The sequence below is a fragment of the Jaculus jaculus genome, chromosome 7 (genome assembly GCF_020740685.1).
Source record: "Jaculus jaculus isolate mJacJac1 chromosome 7, mJacJac1.mat.Y.cur, whole genome shotgun sequence".
Taxonomy (NCBI): Eukaryota; Metazoa; Chordata; class Mammalia; order Rodentia; family Dipodidae; genus Jaculus; species Jaculus jaculus.
The window spans coordinates 20,441,666-20,461,338 of record NC_059108.1 but is presented as its reverse complement, the minus strand read 5'-3'; the positions used below and the strand labels follow the sequence as shown (position 1 = coordinate 20,461,338).

The following is a 19,673-nucleotide window of genomic DNA, read 5'->3' as shown; positions in this document are numbered from 1 at the left end:
TCTTCTTTTTTTTTTATAAACAAATAGTGCATTGGTTACTTACCTGGTTTCTGTAACAAAATACTTGACAGAAGTAACTTAAGAAAGGATTTACTGGGGCTGGAGAGAGATGGTTTAGCACTTAAGGCCCTCGCCTGCAAAGCCAAAGGACCTTGGTTCAATTTCCCAGGACCCATGTAAGCTAGATGCATAAGGTGGCACCTGTGTCTGGAGTTCATTTACAGTGGCTGGAGGCCATTTTTTTTCTCTCTCTCTTCCTGTGTCTTTCTCTCTCTAAAATAAATAAATAAAAATAATTTTTTTAAAAAAGAAAAGATTTACTGTATCTCACTGTTAGGGCATTTCCATTTATTATGATATAGAAATCTTGGTGCAGGTTATGGCAGTGGGAATGTACAGCTAACGCTCCTTACCTATGGGTGGATTAGGAGGCAGAGACCAGGACAAGCGGGTCTAGGCTATAACTCTCAAAGGCACAGGGTTAGGGCCCAGCTCTACCACGCAGACCCCATCTATGAGAGATGTTTCCAGGGCGTCCATGGTACAGAGTGGTAGCCCTGAAGCCATTTCACTGTGCATGAGCTTTGCAAGTTCAGGTCAGCCCTTTCACCTCTCTAACTCTCAGTCCTATCTATAAAGTTGGAATAAGAATATCACTTCTGGACTGGAGAGATGGCTTAGTGGAGAAGGTGTGCAGATAAAGCCAAAGGACCAAAGTTCAATTCCCCAGTATCCACGTAAGGCCAGATATAAATTGTGACACATGCATCTGGAGTTCCTTTGCAGTAGCTAGGAGGCCCTGTGGTGCCCGTTCTCTCTCTCTCTCTCTCTCTGTCACCTCCTCACTCTCTTTCTCTCAAATGAGTAAACAAAATATTGAGAGAATATGACTTCTCCTCAGTGAGATGTATGTAAACTGATTTCTTCGTGTACCTGAATTTTCCCCCATGTGCATCTCAAAACAATGCACACAGAAAAGACTTTTGCTACAAAACAAATTGGACTGAAATAACTCTTAGTTAAACTTTCTCCTTTTGAATTAAACCTTGCTCCATTTATACCAATATAGATATATGATATATCAAAAAGAGACAGAGTCATATGGCAGGGAGTAATTTCAAATAAACTTTTAGACTCATTGAGGCTGACATTTAAACAGCTATCTCTCTAAGAATGATTCAAATTAAAATAACATTCTTGCATTTCTAAATGAGAAGGTATTGAGTAAATAAAATAAAGCCACCTTTAAAAATACTAGAGCATCTTACATTTGTAAGCTTTGTAAGCTATTACCTAAATTTAATGCCCTCTTGATAAAAATCATTCCACATTTTATGATCAGCATTTTGAATCTTTGGAACAACAAAAGTGAAAAGCGGCACGCTCGCATGTATCTCACGGGAGAGCACAAAGGCCCGGGCACTGTCCGGAGCACAGCGCCAGCTCCCAGACCTCTCACATCTTCTTCCCAACCTCACTGTCGGAGAGCTTTCCTGGAGGACCGCTTTCAATTTCCTGAGGTTTAAGATTATTTGACCTTATCGTCTTTTGACTCTCCAAGTGGAGAGACTCATCCTTCCTTTGATCTACCATGGGGAAAGTGTGCAGGGGATGGGAAACAGGCCGGGGCGTGGGGCTGGGGGCCTGTCTCAGTGTTCTGCTCTGCGCATCACAAGATTGTTTACGATCTTCTCTGTTCTGTCTTCATAAGAAAGTGCAAATTTTTTTTTTCCCCAGAAGGTTGCTTCATGGTATCTTGGTTTCCCTGGGGAACAGAGGTCTATTACATCAATCCCTCTTGTCTTTAACTTTAATTTTCTATGTATGGATTACCCGTCTACTAATTTACTTAACCATCCCTGATAGGTTTCTTTGAAAAATAGGTTTAAATGCTGATTTTCAAGTTATACAATATAAGCTTTTAAAAACAAAGCAAAACAAAAAGGAAATGGGGCTGGAGAGACGTCTTAGTGGTTGAGGCACTTGCCTGCAAAGCCAAAGGACCCAGGTTTGATTACTGAGGACCCCCATGAGTTGTATAAAGTGGCGCATGTGTCTGGAGTTCTTTGCAGCAGGGGCCCTCATGCACCCATTATCTCTTTCTCTCTCTCTCTGTTCCCCCCCCCCGTCTCTCTCTCTCTCTCTCTCTCTTTTTTTTTTTCTTTTGTTTTATCGAGGTAGGGTCTCTCTCTAGCTCAGGCTGACCTGGAATTCACTATGTAGTCTCAGGGTGGCCTTGAACTCACGGGGATCCTCCTACCTTTGCCTGCTGAGTGCTGGGATTAAAGGCCTGCGCCACCACACTCTCTCTCTCTCTTAAATAAATAAATAAATAGATAAATGAAGTTTTAAAAAGGAAATGAATGAGGCTTATTCAACTGCTTCACTTCCTCATCATGAAAATGCAGATGTGTAATCACTAACTGGTAAATTACACTGTGAAAGGAACGGAGGAGGGTTGGGAACAGACACAAATGCGACTTTTGTCCCCGTAGAAACATTAAATAAAGAAAGAGGAATTAATTAAAGTAAGAACTCTACTCTGAGCCTTAATCACACTATGTAATCAGGTGGAAAGTAAATGTGCATGCAGTAACTCTATGTGGCTCACGTGGTTCTGTCTGGAAAGCCACGCCGAGTCCTGTTGTCGGGAGCAGTGACGACGCTTTCAGGTAAACCACACTCACCATCGTCCTTGTCGGCCAGGATGGTGACCTTCGCCCCTGGGAACTCTGAGCCGATCCTCCCGCCCATGGCCATGCTAAGGAGGACCTGGAAGGTCTCCTCCTCCTCGTACAAGGAGTCGTCGATGACCACCACACGGCACATTCTCTCGTCTTCGTCTTTGTCGAAGCGGACAACACTGCTGTGGTCCTCAGGCCTGGAGATGTAATCGGAGTAAGACAGCACTGAGCTGGGCACGGTGCCCGCTGCCGTTCCTGGAGGCCGAGAGAAAGTGCAAGGTGTCACGTAGGTCACACTGCAAGGGCCGTGCCTGTCATTTTGACATGCAGCCTGGAATGGTCTTCACTGTGTATCACCACCCACCCAGGGACTGCAAGGGTGCTGTCCTAAGATCACGAGTCAGTTTCCCAAACTACCGTGGTTAGGAACTTCCAGTGTGTTCTCAGCTGGCCTGCTGATAGAACTTCAGCTCCTGCTAGTCACGTATGCACTAAGCCGGGAGCAGGGCCAGGCGCTTTCTGTGCTCACACCACTAGCTGCTCAATTGGGATTTGCACAGCTGAGCACTGAGATATCCAAAAGCTCCTCTACTTGCTCTGGGTCCAAGTTTCAAGACTTGATCTGAACGTTTTTCAACAGTGTTCTGTCCTGCCTTTCCAATCACATCATATTGATGGAAATTTTAATGAAACTTTGCTCACACATCCATCACCAACACAGGTGGCATTTTCTTTTCCAAATTTATTGGTTGCCTAGAAAGTTTTTTTTTTTACTATGTTAATGAATATCATATAGTAAGCTTAATTTTGTTTTATATAAATTTACCTTTCATAGGGTGCTTACTTATAAGCAAAACAGTATTTTTTAAATTTGTTTTAAAATGAGTGCTGAACTAGTCTTTTTTTTTAATTGCATTTTTAAAAATTTGTATACTTGGCTAGGAGAGATGGCTCAGCAATTAAAAGTACTTGCTTGCAAAGCCTGCCAACCTGGGTCTAATTCCCTAGTACCCACCAGATGCATAAAGTGACACATGCATCTGGAGTTCATTTGCAATAGCAATAAACTGTGGCATGTCCATTCTTTCTCTCTAAATAAATAAATAAATAAATAAATAATTAAAAAAAATATTTTTGAGGTAGGGGCTCAATCTAGCTCAGGCTGACCTGGAGTTCACCATGGAGTCTCAGGGTGGCCTCATGGCGATCCTCCTACCTCTGCCTCCCGAGTGCTGGGATTAAAGGCGTGTGCCACCATGCCCAGCTCTAAAAATATTTTTTAAAGTTTAGAACATTATTTAAACTAAATTAAGTTTCGTGAAGCCTTGAAGCATTTCAGGGAAAACGTAGGTTGTAACCACCGCTCTCAACTCACGTCTCTGTCCACACAGCTCAGCCTGCAATGATGAGGTTGCATTGTCCCAATCATTTCAACATAAGTTGTTAACATCTTGTGCACAAAGAATAATGATGAAAATTTGTATGTAATACCTTCAGATAATTAATTAAGTACCATGTTAGGATACACTTTCTTATGTTTTCTAAGAAGGTATTTATCATGCATAGGGATGTTTTTGGAGAAATTTAGATCTACTTTCATATCCAAAAGATTTGATAAAAATCTTCTGTTGCCATTGTCTCATGAAGCTTTACAATGACATGAGAAAATTAGAAATGCCAGTTTGGGGTTTTGATTCATCCATTAGCTTTTTCCCCCCTGTTAATGATCTTGTGCTATTTTAGTAGTACCTGACGGAGCACTATAGGACTGTCATTACCAGTTAAACCAGCTCTAAATTATTTCTCCGCCTCAAATATGCCTTGCTCAGAGGAGCCCTCAAAGGGGCAATACCAAAGCACATTGCTGAATGAACGCTTTAGGTTTCTATGAAAAGCCTGTAACAAAGTCACACGGGTCCACCATAAGAAAGGGGTTGGTGCATCTTTGGGGGGCTGCTTCAGCTGGGCGGAAATGGAGCTACCTTGCTGGGTGTAGCAGATCACCATCAGCTCCCGGCTGAGGTCTCCACGCCTCCGGATGGGGATGAACAGCTCGCCCACGTCTTCTTCAACGGAGTATTCAGACTGGGGAATGAAGACGGTTGATTCTACCAAGGGAACACAACGACAGCCACTGTGAGGTTCATCTGAGCTGCTTTTCTCGAAGCAATGCCCTGCAACCTAAAATTCCTTTAGCGAGCGGCATTTCTCCCTTGGACTACTCTCTTGAAAATATCACAGTGCACAGGGAAAGGAGTGGGGAAGCAAGAAGAGACAGAAATGAAGCGTGCAGCTTCTTGGCCAGTGAATATTTAAATCTAAATTGTAACCTGAATATGACCCCAATTATGGCTTTTATTTCTTAGTTAAGCACTGTCAATTGCTCTTTTTAAAATACAACTTTGTTTTCTCTCCTTTTTTTTTTTTTTCAAGGTTGGGTCTCACTCTGGTCCAGACTGACCTGGAATTCACTATGTACTCTCAGGGTGGCCTTGAACTCACGGTGATCCTCCTACCTCTGCCTCCGGAGTACTGGGATTAAAGGCATGTGCCACCATACCTGGCTGCCAACTTCGTTCTTTTGCTACAGATGAACACTCTTTCCTAGCACAACCTGAGAGGTACAACTGGCCTCAGCCTTTGCTGTCTTCTAGTCCCTTTCCTACTTTCCAAGTGGACATCAGGCTGAGAGTCAAATTTAGTTCCCAAATATACTGTGGTAGTTTGGATGTATTATCCTCCATAAACTCAGGTGTTCTATGAAGCTTGTAACTTGGATCACTGGCCACCTGGCTAGAGGAGGCACCACTGGGGGTGGATCCTGGAATCTAGCCCCAAGGTAGGTGTTGCTGGGGGCAAATATGAATTCCAGCCCTACAGTGTGGAGAGCAGTTTGAGCTCTAGGGCTGCTGCTTTTATGTCTTGTTGGCCAGTGGTAGTTTCTCTCTCTGCTTGAATTTGTGATGTGGGAGCCAGCCATTAGTTGGAATTCTTCTGCCATTAGTTGAAATTCCCTTAGATCTGTAAGCTTGAAATCAATCCCTGTCTCCCATAAAACTGTTTTTGGTTGGATGTTTATCACAGTGTTGTGGAGCTGTCTACAACACGCTCTCACTGAGCAGTCTGCTTGGTAATTATTGGCATATGTTCCTTTGGGATGATTCATGGTTGAAAATGTAATGATTGCTTATTTAAAATGCTTTTAAAATGGCAGTTCTGTGGTGGCACATGCTTGAACCCCAGTGCTCTGGAGGCTGATATAAGAGAATCACCCTGATTTGGGGTTATCCTCGCCTTCACAGTGAATTCTATGTCAACCTGAGCTAGAGTGAAACCCTAACACAAAAGAAAAAAATGAAAGGGGGGCCATGAACATGGCCAGAGAGCTGGCACAGTGGGTAAGAGGGCTTCATACAAGCATGAGGGCCCGGGAGGGCTTGACAGGGTCTGACGCCCACATCAAGAGCTGGACATGGCCATGCACATCTGTAACCCCAGTCTTGGTCCTGTGGGGAGCAGACACTGAAGAATTACTGGGACTGGTTAAAGTCACAGCTCTGCACCCAGAGTGACACCATCTCAAGAAAATACACATATGAATGCTAAAAAGACAGAAGACATTCTCCTTGAGCCTCTACAAGCCTGTGTCCATATATGTACATAAACCATACACACACACACGCACACACACACTGCACATGCAACCTCCCCTTATTCTCCCCAACCCCCCCCCCCCAAAAACTCTCATCACCACCACCAACAGCAGCAGAAATCCTAGCTGCTTCCTTAGAATTCATAACTCTAGGGATAAGATTGGTTAAGAGCATTTCTTGAGCAAGCATGAGAGACTGCTTGTGTTCCATCCTCAAGACCCACATAAACAGGCCAGGCACTGCCACGTGCACCTGTAACCTCAGTCCATAGGTAGCAGAAAGCTGAATCTCCCTGGAGCTTGGGCGGGGGGGGGGGAGGGGGGGAAGAAACCCAGCAAGCCCTGATATCAGTAAGATACTCTAGCTCAAATAAGAACGAGTGGTAGAGGATGGAGGGGTACCCAGTGTTCTGCTTCAGCCGCTGCAGGCAAGAACATGGGTTTGCACACACATGGGCAGTCACTATACACTTCATACCTTATACACACAAGCAAAAACCAAATTCATAAATCTACTGACTGTAAGGAACATTCCTTGAGTAGTCTTCCTCCTCTCTCAGGATCCCAATGGCATGTGTTCTACAAATTATGTTTATGTAAGTCTCAGTGATTCATGTTTAACATAGTTAAAGGTGCATTAATAAAACAGCCTAATCAGGGCTAGAGAGATGGCTTAGCAGTTAAGGCATTTGCCTGCAAAGCCTAAGGACCCAGGTTTGATTCTCCAGGTCCCATGTAAGCCAGATGCACATGGTGGCACATACGTCTGGAGTTCGTCTGCAGTGGCTAGAGGCCCTGGAGTGCCTATTCTCACTCTTTCTGTCTCTGCCTCTCTCTGTCTCTACTAAATAAATAAATAAACATAAAATCTTAAAAAAAACAGCATAATTAAACCACTAAAATATATTTACTGTGTAACACTTTGAAAACCATTTAGAGCCAGAGATGGTGGCACATGCCTTTAATCCCAGCACTCGGGAGGCAGAGGTAGGAGGATTGCTGTGAGTTTGAGGCCACCCTGAGAATGCAGAGTGAATTCCAGGTCAGCCTGGTCCTTTGCTTTGTGGGCAAGCACCTTAACCGCTAAGCCATCTCTCCAGTCCTCCATGTGAATTCTTGAAAAGGCCTTGGGAATTGGGAATTGGTTGTGGCCCTATAAACTGACAGATTTTATGAACTTAAATGTAGGTGCTGCAAATAGACATTAGATATCAGCAATGGAAGCAAGGACCCTGGTCGGGAGACTTTCCCGCTATCAAGAGAAGACCAAGAGATAGGAACAGGGTTGGTCCAGGATGGCTACATCATGGGTGTATCACAAAGGAAGAGTGGAAAAGCTTCCTGGTGGGTCAGAAGTGCTACATGAGAGGAAGTGAAGAATCAGTGATGGTGCCTTGACCAACAGGAAGGTGAAATGGCTCTTTATAAAGACGGGGAACACTATGGAAGAATCAGGTTTGAGGGGGATTTGCAGATATACTTCGGACATATCAAAGTTGAGGTGTCCTTGAAATATCCAGGTGTCAATGTCAAAGTGGGCGTCTCTTTCTGGATTTCAGTGGAGGTGTCAGGGTGGGACTACATGATGGGAGCTGGGTGGGCGGTGGGGTGGCGTGCCCAGCCATGACTCAGCAGGCCTCACAGGTGGGAGGAGGGATTAGTGATGCAGAAGACAGTGGCCCAGGGACACACTGCAGGGCATGGGGCAGTGAGGAAGATAAGAGACAGACTGAGAGGAATCCTCATGTACAAATCATGTGTCCGGGACAAGGGAGGGAGTAGTCATCTCACACACCGCTGGCAAGCGAGGTGAGTAGACCGAGAACTGGTTACCGGTCCCACAGAGAATGAGAACAGGAGTGCGCTAGCTTTCCTCACGCGCACTGCCTCCCTGCAGAGACTTGCAAGGGAAAGGAGGGGCTGCGGGCGCCTGACACAGGCTCACTCTCCGAAAGCTTGCCCTACGTGGGGCAAACTAGAGATTACCTTTGCTGGCCTATCTGTCTGTCTGTCTATCCATCCATCCATCCATCCATCCATCCATCCATCTATCTATCTACCTACCTATCTATCTATCTATCTGTCTATCTATCATTTTTTTTTTAATTTACTTGACAAACAGAAAGAGGAAGAGAGTGAGAAAGAGAAAGAGAGGGAGAGAGAGAGAGAGAGAGTCAGTGTGTCAGGGCCTCCAGCCACTGCAAACGAGCTTCAGAAGCATTCACCACTTTGTGCATCTGGCTTACATGGGTCCTGGGGAATCGAACCTGGGTCCTTTGGCTTTTCAGGCAAATACCTTAACCACTAAGCATCCCTCCAGCCCTGGTGTATCTTTTTAAGATGTATTTTTGTAAGGGGAAGAACTGAAGTTACAATTATTAAGATTTTACCAGACACAGAATTTTCATATAAAAATGATCCCAATTGTACAAAATAATGCATAAAATACTAGGGAATGTTCAAGTCAATGAGTTTCAGGCATTTTTAAAAAATTAATTTACTGTAATTCATTCTGGTGTCATCTATGTTTTGAAAGTCTTTAGGCCATGTACTTCCTGACATCAATATGAAATGTTACCGAAAGTTTGATGTTGTTCTTAGGCTTAATGTTTGTGCCCATCTGCATGTATACATTGAAGCCCAAACTCCCATTGTGATGGTAAAGGAGAGGGGAGGTGGTTAGGTTCAAGCAAGGTCATGAGGGGATTAATGTTCTTACAGAAGCAAAGCAGAAATCTCTTCCAGCAGCCTGCAAGGCTTCTGTGGGAGTCACTGACAGTGAGAGTCATCAGGGCAACTGTGAGTCCAAAAGAGGACCTTCACCAGGAGCCAAATAAGCCCACCCCCTGATTTCATGTTTTTGTTGTGTTTTTAGTTTTGGCATTTCTGGGGATGGGATTCAGGGCCTCACACATAGTAGGCAAGCACTCTATCACTGGGCTGTATCTTCAGTTCAATATCCCGATCTTGGATTCTCCACTCTCTATAACTGTGAAAATCAATAAATATTTTTGAATCTACCCAATCTCTGCTATTTGTACCAATTCCAGGGCTGATGAAACCAGGGTTGGCATAATGGTCTTCTATACTATAAATCTACACTTGCCAATTTTGTTTTCAAATATGTATTAAGAAAAGTCTCAGTATGGGATCTTAACTTAATAATTTCTCAAAGACTTAAGCCTTGAGGGCCTGTTTTCTTCGGAACCCCAAGACACAGGCAGATTTGGTTATACAAGCCAGCACTTCTCACCAGTGCCAGTAGGCTGGAATTGTGAACAGAGAAGAAAGATAGCTGTCCCAACCACGCCCTGAGCTCTGGAATTCACTCCTCCATTTGATTTCACAGAGGGTAAATTGAACTCTGTATCAAGTTTAGGTCTTCGGTTGACCTAACTTCTAACAGAAATCTGAGGGAGAAATTAGAAAATGGTATCTGAGAAGCAAAGAAAGACTTCCTTGGTTGACTTTTACATAGTTTTACACAGACAACAGGAGTGCAGGCACAGGCTACCCCAAGTATGCACAAACTCTTTGGGCGAAATTTCTGTGAGCATCATTCTTGAATATCAGTCTTACCCAGTGATTAGCTAATGCATACAGAGCCCTATTTGCCACGTTCTCTTAGGAGCACTTCACATGCATTGGCTTGGCTTGCCTTTGCAACAAAGGAGGTAGGAACTGATGTGACTGGCATTTTACTGCCAAGGTCACAAGACACACAAAGGTCAAACACTAGTGATAGTTATCCCCATTTGGTAAAATTACAAATGGCTTAAAATTAATATACTTTATTTTTTGTTAGTTGCACTCATAGAGAAATGAATGTGTTATAGAGTCTCTACTGACCCTTACGTCATCCCCTTTTGATTTTCTTCTCATTACCGCATTGTATTTGCCATTTTGCTAGTAAATGTGAGCTATATTTCTACTTTTGGGTGTGTTTCATTAGCCCTTACTTTGGAGGATCAAGCTGAATGAGGTGGATTCATCCTTTATCCATCAGCCTGACCATTTGGAATGAGCACTTTGAGTTGGAACTGCAATTTTTATTTTTAGATTTTGACCTTGCTGCAATTTAGGCAAAAAAAAAAATGCTTTCCATTTCTCAGAAATAAAGTTATTATAGCTACATCTGAAAGAGAATGCTCATCCTGTTCTTTCTCTCAATTTTTCTGCACAGATGAAAAAAAAATACTAAATACATGGTAGAACAAAGTACCTTCTAGAAATCCATCACAATGGACCAAATGAAAGCGAATTCAGTACGTGGATAGAAGCACTGAGAACTTACTGCTTTAAGGAAGTTTGGCCCATTGCAAAACAATTCGGAAGACGTCCCGGAACGCCTCCAGGCTAGTACAGTGCCTCAGATGGGCCAATAAGTGTACTGATTGCAGAAGTATACTGAATTAGGTCATTGATGTGTCTGAACTTGGCCATTCCTCTCATATTTCTGTTACTTTCCCAATTAAAATAGACTTACTAATTAATATAGACCATTATTAGCAGTGTCTCAAAAAAAAGAAGGAAGTGAAAATAGCAAACACATGCTTAACTCACATGTCACAAATTCACATCAGGATATTATGAGGTCCAAAAAAATCCTTCTATACTATGCAAACTAATTGGTTAAAGTAAAGCTTTAGGCATCTTTTATGTATCATTGAATGTCTTTATTTTGTAAGTGTAGAAATTTTAAGAAAGTGTTTTCATGATTAAAATAACTGTAGCCATGGCACTCATCAGTGTCAGAAATATGACTGTAAGCGTTAGTGAGATGGCTCAGTGGTTAAAGATGTTTACTTGCAAAGCCTGCTGGCCCAGATTGGAGTCCCCGTTATCCACATATAGCCAGATGCATGAAATGGCGCATGCATACAATGGGCTCATGTGTTTGGACACTCAGGCCTTAGTTGGTAGTGCAGTTTGGGGAGGCTGTAAAACCTTTAGGAGACTGAGCCTTGCTGGAGGAAGTGGGTCGCTGGAGGTGGGTTTTGAGGTTCTATAGCCTGGCCTCACTTCTTGTTTATCTTCTGCTTCCTATTGCAATGTGGCCAGCTGGCCTCTCATGCCATAGTGGAGAGTATCCCGTGGAAGTGTATGTCAAAATAAACCTTTCCTTCCTCAGACTGCTGCTTGCCAGGTATGTTATCACAGTGAGGAAGTGACTAACGAGCATGCTATCATCATCAAGGTCCTCCACTGAACTATCATCTCATTCACCCTATAACTCAAATTTAGATACACTAATCTCGATATATCAGCTCACCAGTCATCTCTCTCTGTACACATTGCCAATGGTGCAGGATTTCAAAAGTTAAAATAAATGCTTGGGTTTCATAAACAGATTTCAATTTCATGAAGCAAGTTTTTTCACACAGAGCACACAAGAGTTTTTTCTTTTCTCTCTCTCTTTTTTGTATTCTTGAGATTTGTGAAGTCTCACAGTCCTTTAGAATACATTTGTTGTCTATTAAGTTATAAGTAACCTAATTCTGTCCCTCCAAAAGTCATTAGAGATCAGGTCTAGTTCATGGCTATATTTTGGAAACAGACATATCAGGAGAACTCTATTGTGATAGAAATTTGCAGGAATTTCAGGTGTTCTAGCAAAATAATTCCATAAAACACAGGCTTTAGAAATCTTTGCTATGTATTTGCACTCAAATGTCTCTATTTTTTAAATTATAGTCTCCCAATAAATGTGCATAAAACTCAATATATTCAGGTTAGAAACTACAAAGTAAAAAAGGAAATAGTATATTATAGGACATAAAATTTATGTCTTACACATATTCCTTATCAGTACTGAAAATGTTTACTATCAATATCTATTGGCTTCTAAGTATAAGGAAAGATGATGTCATTTCAGATAAGGGATTTAATACCTTGCAAGTTAAGAATCTCATCTTGGAAACCTCTCAAAACCAGGCTAGACACTCCTTCTATGGGCTCTGATTGCCCCTTTGTCACACGGCGCATAGAACTTGGGGCTGTGAACTGGAGCAGTGTGGTGGGATGTGGTCACCTAATCCTACGACTGCTTTCAGGGTTAGCTGGACTCCTGCGTGCACTGTGCAGGACTGGATCTGCTCCTGGCGGCAGGGGTGGAAGCCAGCTCTCCTCGTCACTGTGCCGCAGCTCCCCACAGAGGGCCTCAGAACTCAGGAGGCCAGGAGGGATGAGAGGGTACTCATGAGAGCTCCAAAGATGGCCTTAAGTTAAGCAGATAAGCATTCAAAAATGTGTTTCAAGTGGATGGATATTCTAAGGTATGGGATGAAATCCACAATCAATTCAATATTAACCCAAATCCTAGCTGTTCAATTTACAATATAAATGTAGACACGAAACTGTAATGTTATCATGAATAGTCCAGAAACACATGCATTTGTGTGTGTGTGTGTGTGTGTGTGTGTGTGTGTGTGTGTGTGTGTGCTTGTGCGTGAGTGAGCAGAGAATTTGTGTTAGAAGTTGTTTTTGTTATAGGCTTGGGGAACTAACATTTTAAAACTTGTCATATGTAAAATATGAGCCTCCTATAAACACCCTCAAATACAATCTCCAAATCAGTGCATGTCTACGAGGTAGTGAGGCAAAAAGAACTTAAGGGAGTGAACATAGAGAAGGTACTGCATTGACTTTCTAGCAAGTAGTGAAGTGCTGGATGAATTGCAGTGATTACAATGACCAGGGGGCTGGGGTTGGGTGGGGGGAGGGCTCAGTGAGTAAAACCCTTGCTGTGTGAGTGTGAAGACTGGACTTTGGATCCTGAGCACCACTTGAATGCCCAGTGGGTGTGGCAGCCATGTGTCGTCCCAGTACTTGGGAGACAGAGACCAGGGAAACCTGGGGCGAGCTGACCTGAATTGGAGAGTTCTGCGTTCCACTGAGAATCCTGCCTCCGAACATAAAGAGGAGAGTGATCAAGAATGACACCTACAGGGCTGGAGAGATGGCTTAGTGGTTAGGCGCTTGCCTGTGAAGCCTAAGGACCCCGGTTCGAGGCTCGGTTCCCCAGGTCCCACGTTGGCCAGATGCACAAGGGGGCGCATGCGTCTGGAGTTCGTTTGCAGAGGCTGGAAGCCCTGGCGCGCCCATTCTCTCTCTCTCCCTCTATCTGTCTTTCTCTCTGTGTCTGTTGCTCTCAAATAAATAATAAAAAAAAAAAAACAAAAAGAATGACACCTACAGGTAATCTGTGGTCCTCACATGTATGTGCACACCCGTTCATGCTCCCACAGACATAAATACATACACAAACACAAACACACACACACCACATGCAAAAATAATTGGAAAAACTGTGGGTAGAAATGTGTTGGAGAAAGTATGGACTTGCTGAGATAGATGTAAATAATTCTAAAATAGCTTATATGATGATTACAGGAAGGAAGTTATGGAAAAGTTTTATCTGGCATAGCCCATACAAAGAAGAGATCATATAAAGGAGTGTGTGTGCCTGTGTGTGTGTGTGTGCACACGCGTGCGCGTATGCATGCACGCACGCATGAGCTTTTTGGTTTAAATCCCATTTCTTTCCCTACCAGTGACATATTTGGGTCCTTAAGTTTGCAGGCAAATGCCTTAACCACTAAGCTATCTCTACAGTCCCCTTGTTTTGTTTTTTTGAGGTACAGTCTCACTCTAGCCCAGGCTAACCTGGAATTCACTAGGTAGTCTCAGACTGGCTTCGAACTCATAGCAATCCTCCTACCTCTGCCTCCTGAGTGCTGGGGTTAAAGGCATGCACCACCACGCCAGGCAAAAACGTGTTTCCCTGTTATTGTCACGTCTATCCTTAGAACCAATATTGCTCCTCTGATTTTTTCTGAAATTAATTCATGTCTTAAATATCTAAAAATACCTTTTGTGTAAATGGTTGAAGTGTAAGACCATTTAGAACCAAATTTGTTCCCTGGATTTTATTTAGTTATTTAAGTTTCCTTCATACATTCTCTAGCCAAAATTTTTCAGTTGGCCTATGTGTCCACCTTTGTTACATAAAATCCACACCACCCACTTGACCCACCCTTAGTGAGCAGTGTCATGAGTTATTGCTCCCAATTTCTGATAGCTCATATTTTCCTGTTAATGCACACCCTTGGCTGACACGGGCAAAAATGAACCTTGATGCTTTTGTGAGTAATTGGACCTCTTCCCTTTCCCTGCCAAATGTCTACAATCCTGATTTGTCTTGATGTGTAGTTAGGGAAGAAAGAGAGAAAGAAAAAAACAGTTGAATTGCTTTATTTTTGAGGCCTGGCATTTATATAAAACCCGTAGAGACTTCTAAAGCTGAAATTCTGTCAGAAGCCAGACATGACTTTCTTTTAAATGGCCAGCGCGCTCCGTCAGTCAGAAAACTCTTAAACGCTCTGCAAAGCTACAATCCTCTGAGCACTGGCAGTGGAGCTATGTGTGGAAATCCCTGTGCTGAAAGAATAAGCATAATTAAGGAGCAAACGTCAGAAAGCCTCAGCTCAGACATCACTGGCTTGTAGTCAAGCTGTGTTTACAGCGTCCACTAGTGCATTTAATATTTGAGTTTAGCTGCATAATCTGGGGATATATAATTAAACTTTTTTTTAGTCCTCAGCTTCAGAGATGTGTTTCAGCAATAAAGCTTTTCTCCTTTAAACAAGCCCATGACAGCTTTAATAATTTCAACTGGCCCATTAGTTTAAGCCTGGAGTTATGTCTTGAGATTTCATTTGCTATTTAATAAAAAAAAAAATGCTCTACTTTACCTTAAGGGAAAAGACTCTACAACTTATTTCTGCCTTCCTAAGTGCACCGTGTTATTCATTTCCTTAAAGAAATGCAGCTTTCCTTCATTGCATTTAGAATCCCTCTTCCCATCGTCACATCCGGGAATACTGATCCTCGGATCTAGCAAATTCTCCCTACAGGAAGTCCAAATACTGACTTGAAACTCCTTTACACGATGACACAAACAATGACACAAGCAAGTTGCCAGTGGCTCTCACCATCTCCTGGGTCGACGATCTGCACCGTGGTCACTGTGGGCAGCTCCAGGGCGGCCAGCACGGGCTCCGACAGAACCACCTGGAAGCTCTCGGCCTGCTCGTGCTGACCGTCGCTCAGGATGCGCACTCTCCAGGAGGCCCTGGTCTGGCCGGGGTTGAACTGCACCTGCTTCTGGGCCTTGCCCTTGAAGTCTCGGTCTCTCTCCGCTGTCCCATCACGGGTGCTGATGCCTGCGTGGAAACACAGCATCCCCTCTTAGCTTCAGTGTGAACTGGATCATTAACTCTTTCTCCATTTTCAGTGCTGAGGATGAAAGGCAGGGCCCCAAGCACGCTCGCTAACCAAGGGCTCTACCATTAAGTAACATTCACCTTCTGGAGTTATTCACTCTTTCACATTGTGTGGCTAACCTACTTGCGAGCCACTTTGTCCCGAGGAGCAAAGCAGACTCCACTTTGACTTTGTGAAACGGATAATTAAGAATGGAACTCCCTAGAAGGAAAACAATAACAACAAAAAGAATGGGACTCTTATAAGTGCTGGGTAGTTCCTGACTGTATATTATCCTTTAAAATTTTTTTTTCTGTTTTATCTATTTATTTGAGAGGGACAGACAGCGAGAGAATGAGGTCGATAGAAAGAGAGAGAGAGAATGGGCACGCCAGGGCCTCCAGCCACTGCAAACGAACTCCAGATGTGTGTGCCCCCTTGTGCATCTGGCTAATGTGGATCCTGGGGAATCGAGCCTCGAACCAGGGTCTTAGGCTTCACAGGCAAGCACTTAACCGCTAAGCCATCTCTTCAGCCCCATGTATATTATCCTTAAGCTAAGGTTAGGACTGCATGCAAGACCAGACTGAGTGAATTTATATTCCTATTATACAGTGTCCTCATTCCTGTAAGTTCATAAACCTTTTCACATGGACTTTTTCAAGTGTTCCTGCATATTATTAAAACAAAAACAACTTAAGTACTCTCTAGAGAATATAGACCAATAAGAAACTGCACATCAAAGAAACCTTTGGTCATTTAATTCATAAGTGGCCAACAGAGTAATAAGGATTATAGTGCTCTCTAAACATTTAATGGCGCTATAACCCTTATAAGACTATAATTCAGTGTTTGTCAACATTGGTTTCCAGTCTGCTTGTTTTTTCATTTTGGGGGGCACACCCCAAATTCCATATGAAGCCATAGGAACAGAGTTGGAGAGTGAAGCATGTATGGTCATTGTGAGTACGCTTGGCTCGCTCCGATGGCTCACTCAAAGTCAGTTTTGGTCAGCTAGAAAGGTCTCTAGGTAGATTGCAAGAGGGCCACCATCATTATTATTCCAGGTACTCACATGAGAGGATGTGTTATCCAAGAAGTAGTGAACAAATTCCACACCATATGCAACTGTAACATTGTGATATTAGTTATATATCCTTGAATGTCAGAATATAGGTCTGGGGTATATAGCTCGGTGATAAAGCCCTTGTCTTAGAGGCTCTAGGTCCAATACCCAGCATTGAATATGAATTGAATTTTTTTCTCCAAATATTGAACAATTGATATTTTCAGAGAAATTGAAGAAAATCTTCCAGATCTACCTGGGCTACATAGTGAGCTCCAGGCCAGCCTGAGCTACAGAATGAGACACTTTAATTTTTTTTTTGTTTGTATTTTTATTTATTTATTTGAGAGAGACAGAGAGAGAAAGAGGCAAATGAACTCCAGATGTGTGCACCCCCTTGTGTATCTGGCTAACGTGGGTCCTGGGGAATCGAGCCTCGAACCGGAGTCCTTAGGCTTCACAGGCAAGAGATTAACCGCTAAGCCATCTCTCCAGCCCCAGAATGAGACTCTTTATAAAAAAACAAATCAATTCCCTTTTATAGAACTTTCCAGAAAACAAACACAACAAAAAAGACAAAAGAAGAAAGGGAAGGGTCTTGTAAAGATTTTAAAATAACTTATTGGTAACATTTCACATCGAATCAAATAAATGATCATATTTTTGGAAAATCTTTTTAGTATATCAAACTTGACTCTGAACCAAGTATGATGGGGTGACAGATGTGCTTGGCCATGCCCATCTTGAAAATAAAGGATTTGTCTTGTAACCTCAGAACAATAACAGACAGTAAACATTGAGCTGCCTGCTGCTTTTCAGCAGCAGACAAACAGTGGCTTACTTAATTACAAGGGGCAAAGGATGCAGAGCAGGCACCCGTGTGGGTGAGGGCTGCAGGCTTCCGGCCAGCGCCCCGGTTCCCAATTACAAGGGGCAAAGGATGCAGAGCAGGCACCTGTGTGGGTGAGGGCTGCAGGCTTCCGGCCAGCGCCCCGGTTCCCAATTACAAGGGGCAAAGGATGCAGAGCAGGCACCTGTGTGGGTGAGGGCTGCAGGCTTCCGGCCAGCGCCCCGGTTCCCAATTACAAGGGGCAAAGGATGCAGAGCAGGCACCCGTGTGGGTGAGGGCTGCAGGCTTCCGGCCAGCGCCCCGGTTCCCAGCGCTCAGCGTGGCTGTCAGCACCTCCTGGATCTACATTGTCCCACCACGCCGATGATGAAAGGAACCATTCTCTTGAGGCTGCAGAGCACATAGCGCTCGCTGACCCATCAGAAGACCAGGTGAGCGCTGGGAGCCCACCTGGCTTTTCTGTTGGCTTGACTTCCTTTCATCAGCAATGCACTCTTTTCCTGGGGACCCAAGGACAGTTTTTTTTTTTTTTTTTAAAGGAATCCATGTAACACAGAGACTATCCACTACCTCCGGCTATGCCTACTTACTGCACACAGTGAACTCATGCAACCTGATAACACAGGACTTGCAATGCTCAATCCCAGTTGTGGCTATTTTAAAACCACCCATACTTTTCTTTTGGTTATAAAGTGAAATTGTCTTTGCAGCTTCTCACATATGGAGAAACAGCACAGGGCTTAAGCACGGTACTTTTGGGCTAAGAGAATGGATTTTTTAAAAAATTTTATTTATTTATTTATTTATTTGAGAGCGACAGGCACAGAGAGAAAGACAGATAGAGGGAGAGAGAGAGAATGGGCACGCCAGGGCTTCCAGTCTCTGCAAACAAACTCCAGACGCGTGCGCCCCCTTGTGCATCTGGCTAACATGGGACCTGGGGAACCGAGCCTCAAACAGGGGTCCTTAGGCTTCACAGGCAAGCGCTTAACCGCTAAGCCATCTCCCCAGCCCCGAGAATGGATTTTATATCCCTTCTCAGCCACATTGCTGTGGGATCATAAGCACGTTATTAGTTACTCTCAGATGCAAGATACACCGCAGTGAAATGGCTAAGTGTGGATCCTGCAGCCATATTTCAGCTCTGCTAACTCCTAGCCACGACAATTTGGAAATATCATATTATCTTCATTTCATCATCTAAAAGATGGGACTACTTTTCTCATGGGGATAAGCTATTAAGGGTATTGGGAATGGAGCATGGCGCAATAAGAACTCAGCGTGCACTACTTAGTGTAGTCCCAGGGGCATTGCAAGGACCCAAGAAGCTTTAGAGGGAGTATGTGAATGGAGGGTTACTGTAGATGAAAGAGCTAGCTACAGAGCTTAAGGAAGTATCTTGCCTTCAGTAAATGTTGTTTAATAACTCCTAGCAATACAATCTGTGAGATGCAAAGAATGTTTTGAAATACAAATGCACATTTTGTCTATTTGTTGATTATAAGAGTTGATTATGTACCATAGAGATACATGCACAGCCATACTTACTGCTGCGCTTTTCACAACGGCTGGGGAACGTGATAAAGAAAATTCAGTAAAAATACACAATGGAATTTCCTTCAGCCATAAAGAAAGATGAAATCATGACATCTACAGGAAAATAAATGGAACTGAAGACTGTAAGTTAACTGAAATAAGCCAGACCCAGAAAGACAAATACCACATGTTTCCTCTTCCATGGCAGAGTTTAGGTTTAAACTTGTGTGCATATGCATGTGTGTATGTGTACATGTGTGTATGTGCAAGCATAATTTATAAAGATAGCAAGCAAACTGTGAGGGAGGCCTGATGGTGAGACAGGATAATGGAAAACATGTAACATGAAAGCAGAAAGGAGAACTATTTGAGTGTAGGAAAGAGTTAGCAAGAAGACAGCAAGAGGGAGGGAAGTAAGGAAGGAGGTTGAATGAGAACAAAGTATAGGACAGGAGGGATGGCTTAGTGGTTAAGGCATTTGCCTGCAAAGCCAAAGGACCCAGGTTCAATACTCCAGGACCCATGTTAGATAGATGCACAAGGGGGCGCACACATCTGAAGTTCGTTTGCAGTGGCTGGAGGTCCTTGTGTGCCCATTCTCTCTCTCTTTCTCTCTCTCTC

General features: G+C 43.4%; 1 protein-coding gene across 1 annotated transcript in view; it reads right to left on the bottom strand.

Annotated features, from left to right (window-relative positions):
• Frem2 (FRAS1 related extracellular matrix 2) overlaps positions 1-19,673 on the bottom strand; it is a 155,091-nt gene that overhangs the window by 66,580 nt on the left and 68,838 nt on the right. Inside the window, exons 4-6 of the mRNA XM_045155033.1 lie at positions 15,330-15,560; positions 4,667-4,792; positions 2,688-2,939 (exon numbers count right to left, since the gene is read on the bottom strand). Coding sequence (XP_045010968.1) covers positions 2,688-2,939; positions 4,667-4,792; positions 15,330-15,560 — 609 coding nt within the window. The remainder of the gene's footprint in view (positions 1-2,687; positions 2,940-4,666; positions 4,793-15,329; positions 15,561-19,673) is intronic.